The sequence below is a fragment of the Patella vulgata genome, chromosome 2 (assembly GCF_932274485.2).
Source record: "Patella vulgata chromosome 2, xgPatVulg1.2, whole genome shotgun sequence".
Classification (NCBI taxonomy): domain Eukaryota; kingdom Metazoa; phylum Mollusca; class Gastropoda; family Patellidae; genus Patella; species Patella vulgata.
Window position 1 is genome coordinate 67672793 of NC_065880.2, and position 16642 is coordinate 67689434.

At 35.2% G+C, this 16642-nt stretch overlaps 1 protein-coding gene across 8 annotated transcripts in view; it reads right to left on the reverse strand.

Annotated features, from left to right (window-relative positions):
- The window catches only part of LOC126811169 (ralBP1-associated Eps domain-containing protein 1), a 39740-nt gene that overhangs the window by 17337 nt on the left and 5761 nt on the right, over positions 1 to 16642 (reverse strand). For 7 of the 8 annotated variants that reach the window (XM_050536700.2, XM_050536695.2, XM_050536698.2 and 4 more), the window contains exons 2-12: positions 15561 to 15684; positions 14702 to 14749; positions 12840 to 12888; positions 9588 to 9717; positions 7543 to 7828; positions 7134 to 7319; positions 6484 to 6547; positions 6012 to 6157; positions 4334 to 4401; positions 1178 to 1285; positions 838 to 931 (exon numbers count right to left, since the gene is read on the reverse strand). In XM_050536700.2, the coding sequence (XP_050392657.1) occupies positions 838 to 931; positions 1178 to 1285; positions 4334 to 4401; positions 6012 to 6157; positions 6484 to 6547; positions 7134 to 7319; positions 7543 to 7828; positions 9588 to 9717; positions 12840 to 12888; positions 14702 to 14749; positions 15561 to 15684 (1303 nt within the window). The remainder of the gene's footprint in view (positions 1 to 837; positions 932 to 1177; positions 1286 to 4333; positions 4402 to 6011; positions 6158 to 6483; positions 6548 to 7133; positions 7320 to 7542; positions 7829 to 9587; positions 9718 to 12839; positions 12889 to 14701; positions 14750 to 15560; positions 15685 to 16642) is intronic. The other variant, XM_050536694.2, reaches the window with a different exon arrangement.

The window sequence follows — 16642 nt, forward strand, 5'->3', positions numbered from 1 at the left end:
CACGATACCAGCTATGTGATTCTCACAACGTGAACCCACAAGGGTTAAATAGACATTTCTTGTTAAATTCTGTTGGGTTATAATTTACCTTGGACATGATAAAGGTGCAAGGATTAACAAAGGAAGTACATGTTATATCCCTTTAAGATTTACAATTGTATAATCCTCATGTAATGAGGCTAACTTGCAGGAAAATAACTAAACAATAAACGAGGATGGAATAGTACAATGTGACCTCATTTATTTTATTCTTTATGTTTTGTTTCATAAGTCAGTTAGATATTGACTTTCTACTTTTATGCTTTTAATGGTCACAACTATTAATTTTTATAGTTCATCAGTGGTAAGTCACATCCATGCACATATAGCGTTATTAGCTGTTCTGTTTGTCAAAATATAACATAGAAATCTTTAAGTTATTCTCTCAATAAGAAACAGATATTGTGTAAGAATAATTTGTTATCATAATGGCTGCGCTATAATGTTGGAAAGTATATATTTGTTATCCCACTGCACAAAAAAACAATAAGACTTGCATAAATCTGATATTTTACTCTACAGATTCACTGAAATCAGGTGTTCAAAACTTTATAAACTTTGTGCAATGAGGCTTAGGCCAAATATTTTGTGCAATGATGCTTTGACCTAAAATGTTATATTAATTCTGCTGGTCGCACTTTTTATATATCATTGCAAACTGTTGACAAGTGATTGTGTGACCTTTTTACCAATTGTAACATCTGTCGACACAAGTTGATAACTGATTGTGAAAACATTAAATTATAAATATCTGCATTTATTCGACATGTAATTGATAAAGACCTTCACCGATTATACCTGATAATGCACGACCTCTATCATAACCTTCAGGTGGTAATGGTTGACCATCTGGTGACATTCTTACAGCAACAGGATGTACAATCTTAGAATCCTGCAATAAAAACACAAAGATGTTCGTTTCAACAACTTAAATGGTTGAGTGCTCAATCTGCAAAAATTTCCCGTTCATTTCAGCAAGGCACAATATTTGTTTGCCAATATTGTTTGTGATTTCTTGGGCAAGCACTGGTATGTAACAATGCAGCTACAGACATTTTATGCATCACATGTAAATTGTTAGAAAAAAAAACATACATAAAACAAGATCAGAACTTGTGAATGATATTAAGATACTTACTGGATCGCCAGCAATAGGTTTAGCAAATTCAAAATTAGCAGGTTTTAATGCAGGGGAGGGAACGCCACTTGATTCTGGTGAGTCAACAGGAAAATTTGATGACCACTGCTGAAAAATAATGTAAATTTAAAAAATGTTAGGAACAAAATATTCACCTATGTTTGAAATTGGTGATGGAAGGCAAAAACATCACAGAATACCGGGATCTAACTTGTGCAATAACTTTAGCAGTAAAAAGTAACCCTACCAGGGTTTTTAAGTCTGTATTGTAATAAAATATCGCATATTTTTAAAAGTTTTGTTAAATGAATAAAATTAGCCTCTACAGCATGCAAAAGACTTTTTTAAATGATCAAGGGTCAAAATCTGACATTTGAAAATTAATAAGCCTTATTTGTCTCATGAACATAAACACCGTAGAGCGTCCACAACAGGGATTTTACTTCGTCTGTATATTCCGGACATGTCCTACGCAGTTTGCCAAACGTCTGACCAGGAATAGACCCAACTGGACATTAAAGTTACAATTTTATATTTTTAAATGATATTTTTAAAATGTATTAAAATAAAGCCCTAAAATAGATGGTATCTATAAACAGTCCTACCTTGTTAAAGAATAATCCTACTAATCCTATAATTCACTATTGCCAGTTGAGAAATTGGCAAAACTATCATTTTTAACTCCAACTTCAAACGTTTGAAGATAGCTATTTCATGGTGGGGAATAGGAAAACAAGGGAGGTAATTGTGTTACTATTTACGGTGTGAAGATTTTTAAGTGTGAGAAAGATAACCTATGATCGTATAATAGTGAGTTGACAACCTATTGAGCAAAAGGCATAGAAATAATTATGTTTTGACTTTCTTAGAAAATATGAAAGTGTAACTTTAAGTTTGGTAAATAATATACTATTCAAAAAAAGTAGGGGATATTTGATTTTGGGGGCATAATACTAAAATATGCAAATGACTACGAAAAAAGTCACTATAGAACCTAACAGAAGAAACATTTCCAGTTACATGTGACGCCCAAACGCACCAATAGCTACCGCATGGAATGCAGGTGATGCTTGGGATCATCATGGGGGTCCAACCCAAGATTTGCACGACTCTGACTTTGAATGTTACAGTCATTGTGGCATTGAATTCCAGGGTGGAAACATCAGTTTAATTGTTTTAGTGACCAGAAAACAAATTTTGATATGCGTCGGCTTACCCAAAATGAAAGGTTACGTGCCCTTGGCATGCTACAGATCGGCACAACACAGGCGGTTGTGGCGCGGACAATGAATGTTTCTCAGTCTGTCATAAGCAGGCTATGGTCCAGATACCGTGATACACAATCTGTACAGGACAGACCACGCTCAGGTCGACCAAGGGCGACAACTCAAGCCCAGGATCGATTTATCCGTACCTTGGCCTTGAGAAATCGTGTCATCACAGCAAATCAGATCAGCGCTCGTCTTCAAACAGACACTTGTGTGAGAGTGAGTGGCCAGACGATTCTGAATCGACTGCATAGGGGTCACCTTCGCGCCCGACGTCCTCGCGTGATCCCTTGTTTGAGAGATCATCACATTCAGGCAAGACGTCGTTGGTGTAGGGATCGTCAACACTGGGATAATCGACGCTGGAGCAATGTGATGTTTTCAGATGAGTCAAGGTTCACTGTTGATTTTTTGGACAGACGTAGGAGGGTGTGGCGTCGTCGAAACGAGCGCTTCCAAGACGTTAACGTCATCAGACATGATCGATTTGGGGGTGGTTCTGTTATGGTGTGGGGAGGCATCACTGTTGCTGGAAGAACGGCTTTACATGTTGTTGCAGGGCGTGTTACAGGCCAGTACTACCGGGACAACATCTGGGCAGTCCATGTTGTGCCGTTCGCACGACGTCATGGCCGCCGTTTCATCTTCCAGGATGACAACGCAAGATGTCACAGGGCCAGGATCGTTACAGGTTACCTCCAACAACAGAACATCACCACATTACCTTGGCCAGCACTGAGTCCCGACCTCTCGCCCATCAAGCATGTCTAGGACATGCTTGGACAGAGGTTACGTCAACGTCAACAACGTCCTGCCAATGTCCAAGAACTTGCTGCTGCGTTGCAACAAAAATGGGACAATCTGGACCAAAATGACCTTAGACGTCTCATTAGGAGTATGCCACGTCGGATCAATGCTTTTTTGGCAAACAGAGGAGGATTTACCCGTTACTGACTTGGTTGTGATGCTGTGGTAACTTTGCTGTTTGACCCCGGGTATCATTTTACCCTTATAATGGTCAGTCTGTGCCTTACTTAGTCTAACGATCATTTGGAATAAATCGATGAATGTGAACTTCATTTCATTTTGTCATTTGTTTCTTCGTCAGTTTCATTAGGTGACTTTAATAACACTTAAAAATCAAATATCCCCTACTTTTTTTGAATAGTATATTCAAAATTCCAAAATATATTTTTAGATTAATTTTTATCTGTAACTATTTCCCTTAAGAATTGTACAAGTTTAACCACCAGGCACCCCATCACACAATATTTTAATCATTTTCTGTACAAAATATTCTGTAGGCTAACTAGAATGATTCATTTTGGTGAGAAAAACGAATCACATGGGCAAATAACAATAACAAATGGTGACCATGCGTGATTACGGGTGTAAAGATGTAATTTTAAAATAATGTTTTATAAAAAACAACAAATGATATTTCGACATCAAGAACTACTCTTATTACGGACGTTTTGCTCTCATTTTCTGCTGTATAATTGAAAACAACACGTAATTTGGGAGGAATATAACTGAATTTGAAGCAGGTACGATACGCTTTTCACACATTTTTTAGGAATATTACTGATACGAATTTGAATACCGTTCAGGAATGAGATATGAATAATAGCGAGATAAGCCTATCTTTTTAATTTTTTTTTGTTGTATTCAGAACACAATATGCTACATAACATAAAAACTATTTGCAGTTGAAGCTAATAAAAGACTTCTGGTGACCTAATTCTGGCCTCCATTAAAATTTTGAAATAGCATCCCTGGTCCACAAGCAACATGGGTAAGTCATAAACCCTCCATATTTTAAACTCTTTGACTCAATCAAAGCAAATTTATGATTTAATCATGTATAAAAAAAAAATGCCCTGCTAACCTGATCAGGTGGAGGAGTTACCCGTTTTAATGTACTACCTTGTGGTAGGTCCGCAGCAAATGGTTCATCTGTCAATAAAAAATATCCAAATACAAACATGGGATACAGCCCAGAAGTAAATAATACCCCCCCCCCCCAAAAAAAAAGAACCCCCGGTTTAATACCCACTACAATATATCTCTAAATTAAACTTCATTACTGATATAATTTTTTAAATCATCGACGGGTGGTCATACTGAATCAATTATTATACTTTAAAATACAGATGTGACGTCACCCTTTGATGTTGGCGTACCATTATTTCAAATAATCGTACGGGCAACTTGCCAATAGTACTTTATTCATACCAGTGAGATATTTGACTAGTGTGACGTAAAAGCTCGTGCGGAGTGTCAGTATTTTAAGATGTTTAATGGTCTCGAGCTTACGACATTGCGTAATATATTGTAACAAGCCAACAGTGAGGCTGATGTCCCCCGCCGAAATAGGAAAATAATTAGAGGACACATATAAATTTATCACAAATTATCTTTTACAAAGTATTGAACAATCAAACAGTATATCTTTACTTATAGTCTAACAATCAAAGTAGGAGAGTTATTGTTTTCCAAAGTCTCGACCAATCAAATTGCGTATCGCTCTGCTTACCCTGAGCAGAAAATGCTCATTATCAAACTTAGTCAAGGTATTACTGTAATGAAACTATACACCAAGTTTCATCAATCTCACTTAATTAGAACTAAAGTTATCGTGTCCCAAAGCATCAACCAATCAAATTGCTTATCTCTGCTTACCCTAAGCGGAAAATGCTCATCTTCGAACTCCATCAAGGCATTGACCTAATCAACACATACACCAAGTTTGAACATTCTAGCTCAATTAGGAAGAGAGTTATCGTGCCCCAAAGTATCAACCAATCAAATTGCTTATCTCTGCTTACCCTAAGCGGAAAATGCTCATCTTCGAACTCCATCAAGGCATTGACCTAATAAACACATACACCAAGTTTGAACATTCTAGCTCAATTAAAAGTTATCGTGTCCCAAAGCATCAACCAATCAAATTGCTTATCTCTGCTTACCCTAAGCGGAAAATGCTCATCTTCGAACTCCATCAAGGCATTGACCTAATCAACACATACACCAAGTTTGAACATTCTAGCCCAATTAGGAAGAGAGTTATCGTGTCCCAAAGCATCAACCAATCAAATTGCTTATCTCTGCTTACCCTAAGCGGAAAATGCTCATCTTCGAACTCCATCAAGGCATTGACCTAATAAACACATATACCAAGTTTGAACATTCTAGCTCAATTAGGAAGAGAGTTATTGTGTCCCAAAAAGTGTGACGGACAGACAGACGGACAGACAGACGGACAGACAGACAGACAGACAGACAGACAGACAGACAGACAGACAGACAGACAGACAGACAGACAGACAGACAGACAGACAGACGGACGAACCCATTTTAATAGTCCCCTGCTTTCTTCGAAAGGCGGGGGACAAAAACATTCGGGCCTACGGCCCTCATGTTGTTACAATATATTACTTAATGTCTCGCTCTCGACCATTAAACAATACATAATAGAAAGGACCAATCTTACACAATCACTAATTAGTTACAGTATAGAAGATTTATAAAAAAAATCATTATTTCATAATCAATGTTTGACATACCATTAGTTAATGTAGCATATGGCATGAGAGAAAGAGGAAGGCGTTCTGGAAGATCAATATCATTTCTACGTAATACAACAAGATGCATGGCAATAATAAATTCTTCCAAAGATAATGCCCCATCACAGTTTAAGTCAGATAGTTGCCTGGAAAGTTAAAACAAATCAAACAAAGGATAAAAGACGATTATGTGAAGCCAGGAATTGAAATTTATAATAAAACTGAATATAAATAGACATGTGAGGTATGCTGAGTTTCACTAAAAATCAATAGGATTCATTATCTCAGAAATATAAACTCTGCATAATTTACAAGCCGATCGCACTACAATTTTAGCCTCCTTGACATCATGAATTCTATTTTTTGTCTTTCCAAAAACAGCATTTTGATGAAACTTAGAATTTAAATCTTTCTGCTTGAGATATATACATTTTTTTTTACAACCACATTTTGTCACAGAAAAACAACTCACCAGATCTTGGATAATTCAGACACAGGTAACTTGGATTTTTCAAAAAATTCTTTAGCAACTGGCCCTGTATGAAAGACAAGAGTTTAATAATATTTGAAATTCTTAAATCAACACAGAAGGCTTGATATCTATAGCAAATTTATTAAGCGTAGCATAAAATCATGGCTGAAATACAGGGATCTCCAAGTTTTTGTTAGTCTAGCTGAATTTAGAGATAGAAGGTTTCAGTCAAAACTGAACACAAGTACATTGAATATTACAAAGATTTAATTAAAGATAGAGGATAAAAAGTTCAAATCAAGGGAGCTAAACCTCTTTGATTTGGGTAAAACAGTATTATTTTGAATTTATATGATTGACCTAGAACTTGCTTCAAAAGATTAAAAAGTCACACTATTTACTGGCTTTAGATGCAACATTTTTGGTGAGGACAGATTGTGATCCCACAAAACAAATCAACACATAAAATTCAATTTAATCAGCATAAACTTAATTGTCTTGCCAATCCCTTTTGAAAGAAATAATATCTTAAAGCCAAATTGACAGGGTTTGGAGATATTACTGATTGAGCTTGACATCAATAGTGAAATATCTTACGGTCTCGAAATTCGGTAATGCCCACGTGAAATAAATCAAAAACGTCTACATACCTGATATCATTCCTGATAGATCTGGTTCCATTGTTTTAAACTGTTTAATATAATAATCACGTTGTTCATCAGTTACACAAAATACATCATCTACACTATCAGCTTCTGAACTAATAGATGATGAATCGAAGTTAGGCGGTTCCAAAGTATCAGTTTCCCATTTCTTCACACCACTACCAATAAGCACTAAAACAAAAAATTAATAAATAGTATCTCATGAGTTGTAGTACCTTATTCAGTATTTATTTGTATGCATACAGTATTTAACACACTTAAGAGATGTCAAATTGAATGGACTAAAAGATCATATTTTATTTCTAAGTGTAATAAATAAACTTGAGTAAGAAGTCTATATTGATCCATCCATAAAAGAGATAAATGTACGATTGATAAAAATCTATAAACTTACTATGATTTTCATCATCATCTTCAAACACTGCCCACCCACCATTTTCATTTGTTTCATTATTATAGATACCGCCTTCTAATGCCACAGGATTAACATGGCCGCCATCTAGACTAGTTTGTGTCATGATTAAATTTTCAGCTGGTACAGATGTAGTAAAGTTAGCTGGTACGGTTTGTTGTTTAATTAATTGTCTTCTGGCATTAGATGGAGAAACTGGTGGGGATTGTTGTGGTGAGAAGGGAGGTGACTTTGTTTCTCTTGGTGATGTTTCCTCTCTGTTCAATGCCTTTAAATAAAATAGAAACATATCATTATAAGAAAAATAATTGTTTTCAAGACTCTATTTCTATAATCATAGATATGAATAATGTTAGGTGTGAGGGCAGAAGAGAGTTTTATATACAGTAATTTAATAATATAATCAAGTACAGAAACTGTTTTGAAATTTAAATCAAATAAAATAGAGTGCACACAGAATTTTGGTCAAGGACACTAATTAAACATACTTAAGATTTTACAACGTAAACAAGGGCCATAACTCTTAGAAGTAATTAATATCAACAGGAATCTTAAATTCACATATAACAGAACAGGTCATTACTGTAGATAGAGTGTTAACACAATTTTACGAAATGAAAAAGTATAATGGTGTGATAATCTGCCAATCGCTAATATAATTAATGTTTCTTAAATTAACCACTTTAAGATCAACTGGCTAGGAAGTCGTTAACCTGTCACCACTTTTCAAGCCGTCATTAGGTAACGACGTTAATCCCATCTATTGTTTTTGTTGATTTATTATATTGTTTAACAGTTTATGCATTGTTCATCTATCAACATGTCAGTTTTAATTACAACATTTGCTTTTATCTTGATTTGTACATTGAAGGCAGTCACTAGTTTGGATCCCTTACTAAGTGCAGTAACTGGCCTGTCAGTACTGTATGACGATATATGTATATTTATGTTCCGGTATATTAAAGAATTGAAGAATCATTCGAAGTCTGTTATATCCAAAGAGAGAATTTACACCTCTAAAAAAGGGCCATAACTAAAGAAGTAATTAACAGAAGTTGATAAAAATCAATAGGTTTCTTCGTGTCACCAATTTGAACAATGCATATAAAGTTAAAATCAGAAATCATTGAAATTACAGGCTTCTTCGTTTAACCAATGTCAACAACATAACATTTATCAATATTAAAAAGAATCAGATGTGGATGTAGGGCTGTCGGTAAATTTTCACAGTTGATTACCAATTTTTTGCAAATTTGATAAGCAAATTAAAAAATTGATTAGCAGTTTTTCAGTTTCAACATACAACTACTAAATAAAAAGATATTACTTTAATTCATAACAAATGAATAGATTTCATCCTTAGATTTTTTAACACTACTACAGGTAGCTGTGACAGTTTGTGAATGCCTCCCAACTCATTTTAATTGTCATTTCTTCATCAGAAAACAATTTCGTCTGCTTTTTATCATGTGTTACTATTTCTGTTCAATCGGACACACATGGATATTAACGAATAAACTTGAATAACTAGACACACACGATCAATAATAATTTACGGGAATTCTTACTTTGATTTTTCATCATTTTACAATACGTTTACATGTATTTATTTTTTTATATTTTATTTACAATACATGGGGATTACACTGCATTTCCGGTTTAATAGTCCCTATTCATAGAGTTATGTCCCTGTATTATATAGTATAATGAATTGTGTCTGAGTAGTTCGAGAAGAAAATGTCAAATGAAGAATTCAGTTTTCTTTATAAAATTTTATTTGACATTTTATACACGGTGAAAGTGTTGAGAAAGCCTACTAGTTTTCAAAATGTGGATAAATCTTTGTGTCATTATCCAAAATGACAGGCATATTAATGATTCGCAGTTACTGCAAATCAAAAAAGTTAGATTTTAATTTCTGATTAGCAACGGACAAAATATGTATCGCACTGCTATACTGGTTGTCAGCAGCCCTGTGTGGATGGTGGATTAAATGATGGGACGGGGCGATATGATAAAGATATTACCTGGTTATTGTATTGTTGAGGTGAATCTGGAATGATACCTCTATATTGACCAGATAAACTACGCATATGTGACTTTTTAGGTGGAGGAGGAAGTTGACCAGCACCAGACGATTGACCAGGTTTTATATTACTACAATTAAATATTAAATATCATTCAATTACAAACAATAATCAAATTTCCTTAATAACCACTTTTATTTTTGTGATGAACAATCAGCAAGCTTGTACATTTAAGGCATTATCAAAATTACAGTTAATTGTACAAATCAGGAACTGAATGAGGGTGAATTTGATATGTGTCAGATTTTAACTAAGATAGTGCTGGGTATTGTCACAATATGATTGGTATTACGATCCAGGTGCTACAATACGATTTGTATCACGATTCATAACTAGGTCAGTATTTACCAAGAAATCAACAAGAAATAAAACTGTTTTATATCATGACATTGATGTGGAACAAAATAAGGACCAAAACAATTTGAGAGTGTGGATAATGTGTGATGTGGGTAATTAAGAGTGACAGTTTACTTACTGAAGCCACAAAAAAACATAAAACCAGCGGTTGCCAGGCAAGATACACCCACATTTTTCAAGAGATGGATAGAGAACAAGATAAAAACAAAAGCGTTTTTTCGTACAATCAGGGGCCATAATCAAGAAAGTTATGGTGTGAAATGCGCAAATATCGAAAGGGACCAATATCTTTGAGATATGTTTTAAGTTTCATCAAAATCGGATAAATATTGTGACCTCTAGAGGCTCGACAACCTTCGTATTAGTATTACATACTTTTACACAATTTGCATACAATGAGCAGCCATTTTGTCAGGCAGTTTAATTTCAAGTTTCCCGAAATTCGAATTCAACCTTCATTTTGGTGGAATGTGATTTATTTAAACAGTTTTTAAAATAAGGATAAAATTGTGACCTCTAGAGAATCAACAAGCTAAACAAGCCAACAGTGAGGCTGATGTCCCCCACCGAAATCCCAAAATAGATAGAGCAATCAAACTATACACTAAGTTTCATCCCTCTCTATCAGATAGAATCAGTATTATCTTGTCCCAAAACATCGACCACTGAAATTGATTAGCTCTGCTTAGCTTGAGCTCGAAATGTTAATCATTAAACTCAGTCAAGACATTCACCTGAAAGTCTTGACCAATCAAATTGCTTATTGCTCCTTAGCCTAAGCAGAAGCTTCTCACCATCGAACTTAGTCAAGGTAATGATATAACCAAGTGTGAACATTCCAACTCAATTATTATGAGAGTTATTGTGTTCCAAAGTCCCGAGCATGATGAGCAATCTAATTGCTTATCGCTTTGCTTACCCTGAGCAGAAAATGCTCATTATCGAAGTTAGTCAAGGTATTGATGTAATGAAACTAATGCTCATTATTGAAGTTAGTCAAGGTTTTGATGTAATGAAACTATACACCAAGTTTCATCACTCTCACTTATTTAGAACTAAAGTTATCATGTCCCAAAGCATCAACCAATCAAATTGCTTATCTCTGCTTACCCTAAGCAGAAAACGCGCATCTTCAAACTCCATCAAGGCATTGACCTAATAAACACACACACCAAGTTTGAACGTTCTAGCTCAATTTGAAGGAGAGTTATTGTGTTCCAAAGTCTTGGTCAATCAAATTGCTTATCGCTTTGCTTATCCTGAGCAGAAAATGCTAATTATCGAAGTTAGTCAAGGTATCGATGTAATGAAACTATACACCAAGTTTCATCACTCTCACTTAATTAGAACTAAAGTTATCGTGTCCCAAAGCATCAACCAATCAAATTGCTTATCTCTGCTTACCCTAAGCAGAAAACCCACATCTTCGAACTCCATCAAGGCATTGACCTAATAAACACACACACCAAGTTTGAACATTCTAGTGCAATTAGAAGGAGAGTTTTGTGTTCCAAAGTCTAGGCCAAACAAATTGCTTATGGCTTTGCTTACCCTGAGCAGAAAATGCTAATTATCGAAGTTAGTCAAGGTATTGATGTAATGAAACTATACACCATGTTTCATCACTCTCACTTAATTAGAACTAAAGTTATCATGTCCCAAAGCATGAACCAATCAAATTGCTTATCCCTGCTTACCCTAAGCAGAAAATGAGCATCTTTGAACTCCATCAAGGCATTGACCTAATAAACACACACACACCAAGTTTGAACATTCTAGCACAATTAGAAGGAGAGTTATTGTGTTCCAAAGTCTCGGCCAATCAAATTGCTTATCGCTTTGCTTACCCTGAGCAGAAAATGTTCATTATCGAAGTTAGTCAAGGTATTGATGTAATGAAACTATACACCAAGTTTCATCACTCTCACTTAATTAGAACTAAAGTTATCGTATAAACATGTATTTCAAGTTTCATCAAAATCAGATCCACAACTTTAATTTGGTCCGATTTTCTCGAAATTCAAACTCAATCGACATTACTGTGTAAAGGTGATATATTCAAATGGTTTTTTAAATCGGATAATAAAGTGACCTCTAGGCTAAACTAAAAAACATGATTTTTCGTACAATCACAGACTATAATTCAGGAAGTTACAATCCGATATGCGCGAATATAGAAAGGAACCACGATCTTTGGGTTATAAACATGCATATCAAGTTTCATCAATATGATGAAAATTTTGTCCACAAGCTAAAAACGTGATTTTTCGTACAATCAGGGGCCATAATCCTTGAAGTTATGGTCCGATACATGCCAATATCGAAAAGAACCAAGATCTTTTGGAGACAGACCTATAGTTTCGTCAAATTTGGATAAAAATTGTAACCTGTAGAGTGTCCACAAACAAATTGTAGACGACAGACGGACAGGGGCGACGGCATAATACGCCCACATCAAAATAACATCAAAATATGGGCGTATAATAAAGAAGCGCAATACATCGTGATTCAATACGTGAATCATTAGAAGGTGAGTCGCGATACATCGATTCAACGATATATTGTACCAGCACTATAAAGAATGACAGTTAAATATTAGCTAACAATTATTTCTTAATCAACAAGTAATAATTAACTGTTTATAATTAGAATAGGTGACATTATATTCCCAAGAACACACATTTGAAGTAAAGAGTCTAGTTTCAAACTTTTTCCTAAATCCTTTTACAAGCTAACATGTTTTCCAAAACGGATATTTCAAGTTTAGTGAATAGTTATGTTTAAAGGGAAGGAATAATGATTATTTGAAAGCTAGTAATAATTATCAATACTTACATCTCATTATCAGTCTCTATACATTGAGGAGTCAATTTCTTTTCACCAGCTGAAGAGAAAACAGTTACATTTATTTGATTAAAACTGAATCATACTAATGTTGATCATATAATAATGAATTTCAGGTTTTGTGAAAAAGGAAATTAATTACACTATACTGCCAATCATTATTCCAAGTATCCATTTTAATTGGCTACAGGTTGGCTAAAATCCTTCCAGCAAGTTGAGATGTTATTCTGTAGATCTGTTTTTTTTTCTTTGTCTGGGGTATATCTCTGTCACTGCTGCATCAATCTTGACCAAGCTATGATATGGTTGTGCACCTGTCAGCCAAAAATTTCTAGCTTGAAGTTCCACTACAAGGTCCTCCCTACTAAACAAACTATACATTTTTGGAAAGCGTTTAACACTAGGAATTTTCATCTGGTCCTAAATCGAGATATTGCAAACATTTTGCTTGGAACTCTCTGGGTTTGTGTTTTGAGTGTTATAAGCTTTCCAAAAATGTATAGTTTGATTAGTAGAGAGGACCTTGTAGCAGAACTGTGTTTCTAAGCAAGCTAGAAATTCTGGCTGCAGGCCTATTTTGGTTGCTCCATAAATGGATTGTTTTACTTTTGGGTTTAGCTTCTAGCTCTCACACAGTACTCCAACTTTTGTCCTGATGAATTCGACCTATTTTGACATGGCCAGGGGTCAAACATCAAATAGTGTAAAATGTATCTCCTTCTAGAGATCTGATCCTATGACTTTCACACTTTAACGTAATTTGCTACTGAAGGGGCTTAACAATCAACAGAAAATTAATTTTTCAATTTCACCATACTTACAAATGGCACTTGTCCGAATTGTTTAAAGCAAAACTACCCAACTTTGTCTAAAGAACTTGGCGGTCAAGGGTCGATTTATTACAATTTTCTCTGTTGCTGTCGGGATGTCATGTCCACGTGTCGTCATATTTTCCTGCGAAATCATTGGAACTGGTGACGTCACATCTTGATGACGTCACTTCGTATCTTAGCATCTAAAACCCCTTAAACTGTTAGATTTGGTTTTGATGGAATAGTGTGAGACTGAGGAAGTGAATAAATCTTTATGTGTTTTAAACTGTTTCTTATTCATACAATTCATTAGTTACTAAGGTTTAGGGTTCCCAGGCCAATGATTGGCGCTGCATCGATTTAAACATTTCAGCCCATGATCCTTCATAAAATTTAAACCTAAAATATCGATATTTCAGGAGTACATTTTATTTTTCTCACCTTTTAGTAACTATTACACACAATCTAATGAAATGAAATGAAATGAAATGACGTCCTACTGTTCTGCTCCTAACCTGGGCTAATGAAGGCGGGCATACGCCATACAGTGTGCTATGAGGGAAATTTTGCCCGGACAGCGGCACTACGGCCTACTCTTATATCGAATTCCAACTGCCAAGGGATCTTTTACGTGCACGCCAATGTGTACACGGGACCTTGGTTTTTCGTCCCATCCGAACGACTAGACAGCTTTCCATGTCAGCCCCTCCGTCCTGCATCACTGACAAGGGAGAACCACGCCGGAAAATCTGGATGAACTTTCTCGGCCAATGCAGGGATCGAACACCCGACCTCCAGGCTAGCGAGCTAGCGTCTTACCCACTTAGCCACGTGATCCCCAACAATCTAATGTGAACTTACCTTATCAAACTGTTGTATTGAAAAGGTGAGAGTGCCCATTGATGGAGGCTTTGAAAAGCTTTATAATATTCAATAAAATAATTTTCTTTGCCCTTAGCAAAGACTGTTTTAGTTTAATTAAAATTGATATTTGTATTTAAAATATTACATCTCTTTATATGGAAAAACAAACTTACTTACCTTGATCATTAGGTTTAAGATTAAATTTTGGTAAATTCAAATCAGTACCTACAAAAGAGAACAAGGCAAGAATATATACAAGCAAATACATATACAGTTATCTTATAGTACAAATTGGTCACAAAGAATATATGACCACATTGGTGGGCATTGGTAATCCCTTCATGGACAGCAAAGCTGCTTGCAGTGTCATCATTTAGTTAACCTAACAAGTACTTGTGTGACACCCTTCAGAAACATCAAGGCTCAAAAAAATCCACGAAAGTATTTATAGGGCATAGAGACACCCAATCTTATTAGAAAAATACTAAATTCCCTGGAAAATGCCCACGAGGTGCGCACAGGACAAAAATATAAGGGGTCACGTCCGAAGCCTGTCCATTTGATGTTTGCTTGAATGACGTAGAAAGCACTTGATTTGATTGGATGGCTAGCAGTTGTTAGAACAGTGTAAGACTTAAACATATTGCAGACTTTGCAATTAATTCAGGAAAAAAAGTCTTAGGCTTCGATATCTATGGACAGTCAGTAATGACAAATTGTAGCCTACAAGCTGAAAATGGACCCTCCTCTCAATCAAATCATGTGACAAACAAGGCTACCTAAAATATAATTTTACAGCTTGGTGTAGTTTTTGGTCATAATTAAAATAATTTTGTTTTTGATCAACAAATATAATGCTGTGCCATAGGCCTTCTCTTGAACACAAGTTTATTGGCCAGTATTTTCATCATAATCCTCAAGAGTTTTTCTTTTTTGGTTCATGGATTTTGTGACATAGCTAAATCAATCCATCTGTTCCGACAAAGGTTTACTCACAGTTGACTTTTTGATAAAGTTCAATAGATTACAAGTATACCTGTATTAAGACTTTCTATTTTCAGTGGAAAACCAGACTGAACAGCAGCTATTAACTTTAACGCAATGTAAAACTGACTTCTTCCAAAGTGTCCTAAACGTTTGGCTCCACACAGTTCAGATATCTGAAAAAGAAATAACTGATTAAAGAATTTTTTAAATTTTGTTATCAAATCCTTTAATTAATAATTGTTAAACACTGACATGTAACTTTACAGATGCAACATGTAAAAGCTATATCTGCCTATTGCATGCCTCTTGTTTTGCATCAAATTTTATATAAATTATTAGACATTTATTTACATGACAGGCCAATAATCAACTCTCTAAACCATCGGATGGTTTCGATTGTGAATGGACTGAAACATGATACCCTTTTAATAATTCAATTTATAAATGGATAATCAAGACTTTGTTTATTAACGTAAAAATGGTACTTGACAATTGAGACTATATAGTGAAAACCTCTCAAAGGCTGACATTTCCAATCAGAATAAGGTAATTTGTCAGAAATTTGTAGCAAGAAAAGCCAACTCTTTATCTAAGTCTTACATAATGCATCTTTAAATCTTATCTGTTGATACAGTTTGTGGGTTTAAGTATGCAAATCAAACACCATAAAACATAATGAAACTGCCCATTTACCCTTTCTTATAGTTTCATCTCAAAACTTTGAACAATTCGAAGATGGGAGTCAAAATTACTCCAAAGTTTATGCAATTATTTATGTACAACTCAGAGTATATTAAGATAACAAATATTTCCACTTTTTAAGTGTGTAAATTAAGCTGGACTACAACACACCAAGAGAGAGAGAGAGAGAGAGAGAGAAATGGGGTTTAACGTCCACTCCACACAAACTAGGTCATTTCGGGACTAACACATGGTTTAATTTTATTTTAATGATTCGTTTGCGCGTAGGGGTCTTTAGCAGTGGGAGGAAACCGGAGGACCTGGAGAAAATCCACGAGGTTGGACAGGCGATCCTACTCCTTGTCTCGTACTACCAGGGAATCAAAACTCTGCCAGTTGACTCAATGACAGACCGTATGATAAAGCGCAGCGCGCACGTGCTAACCATTT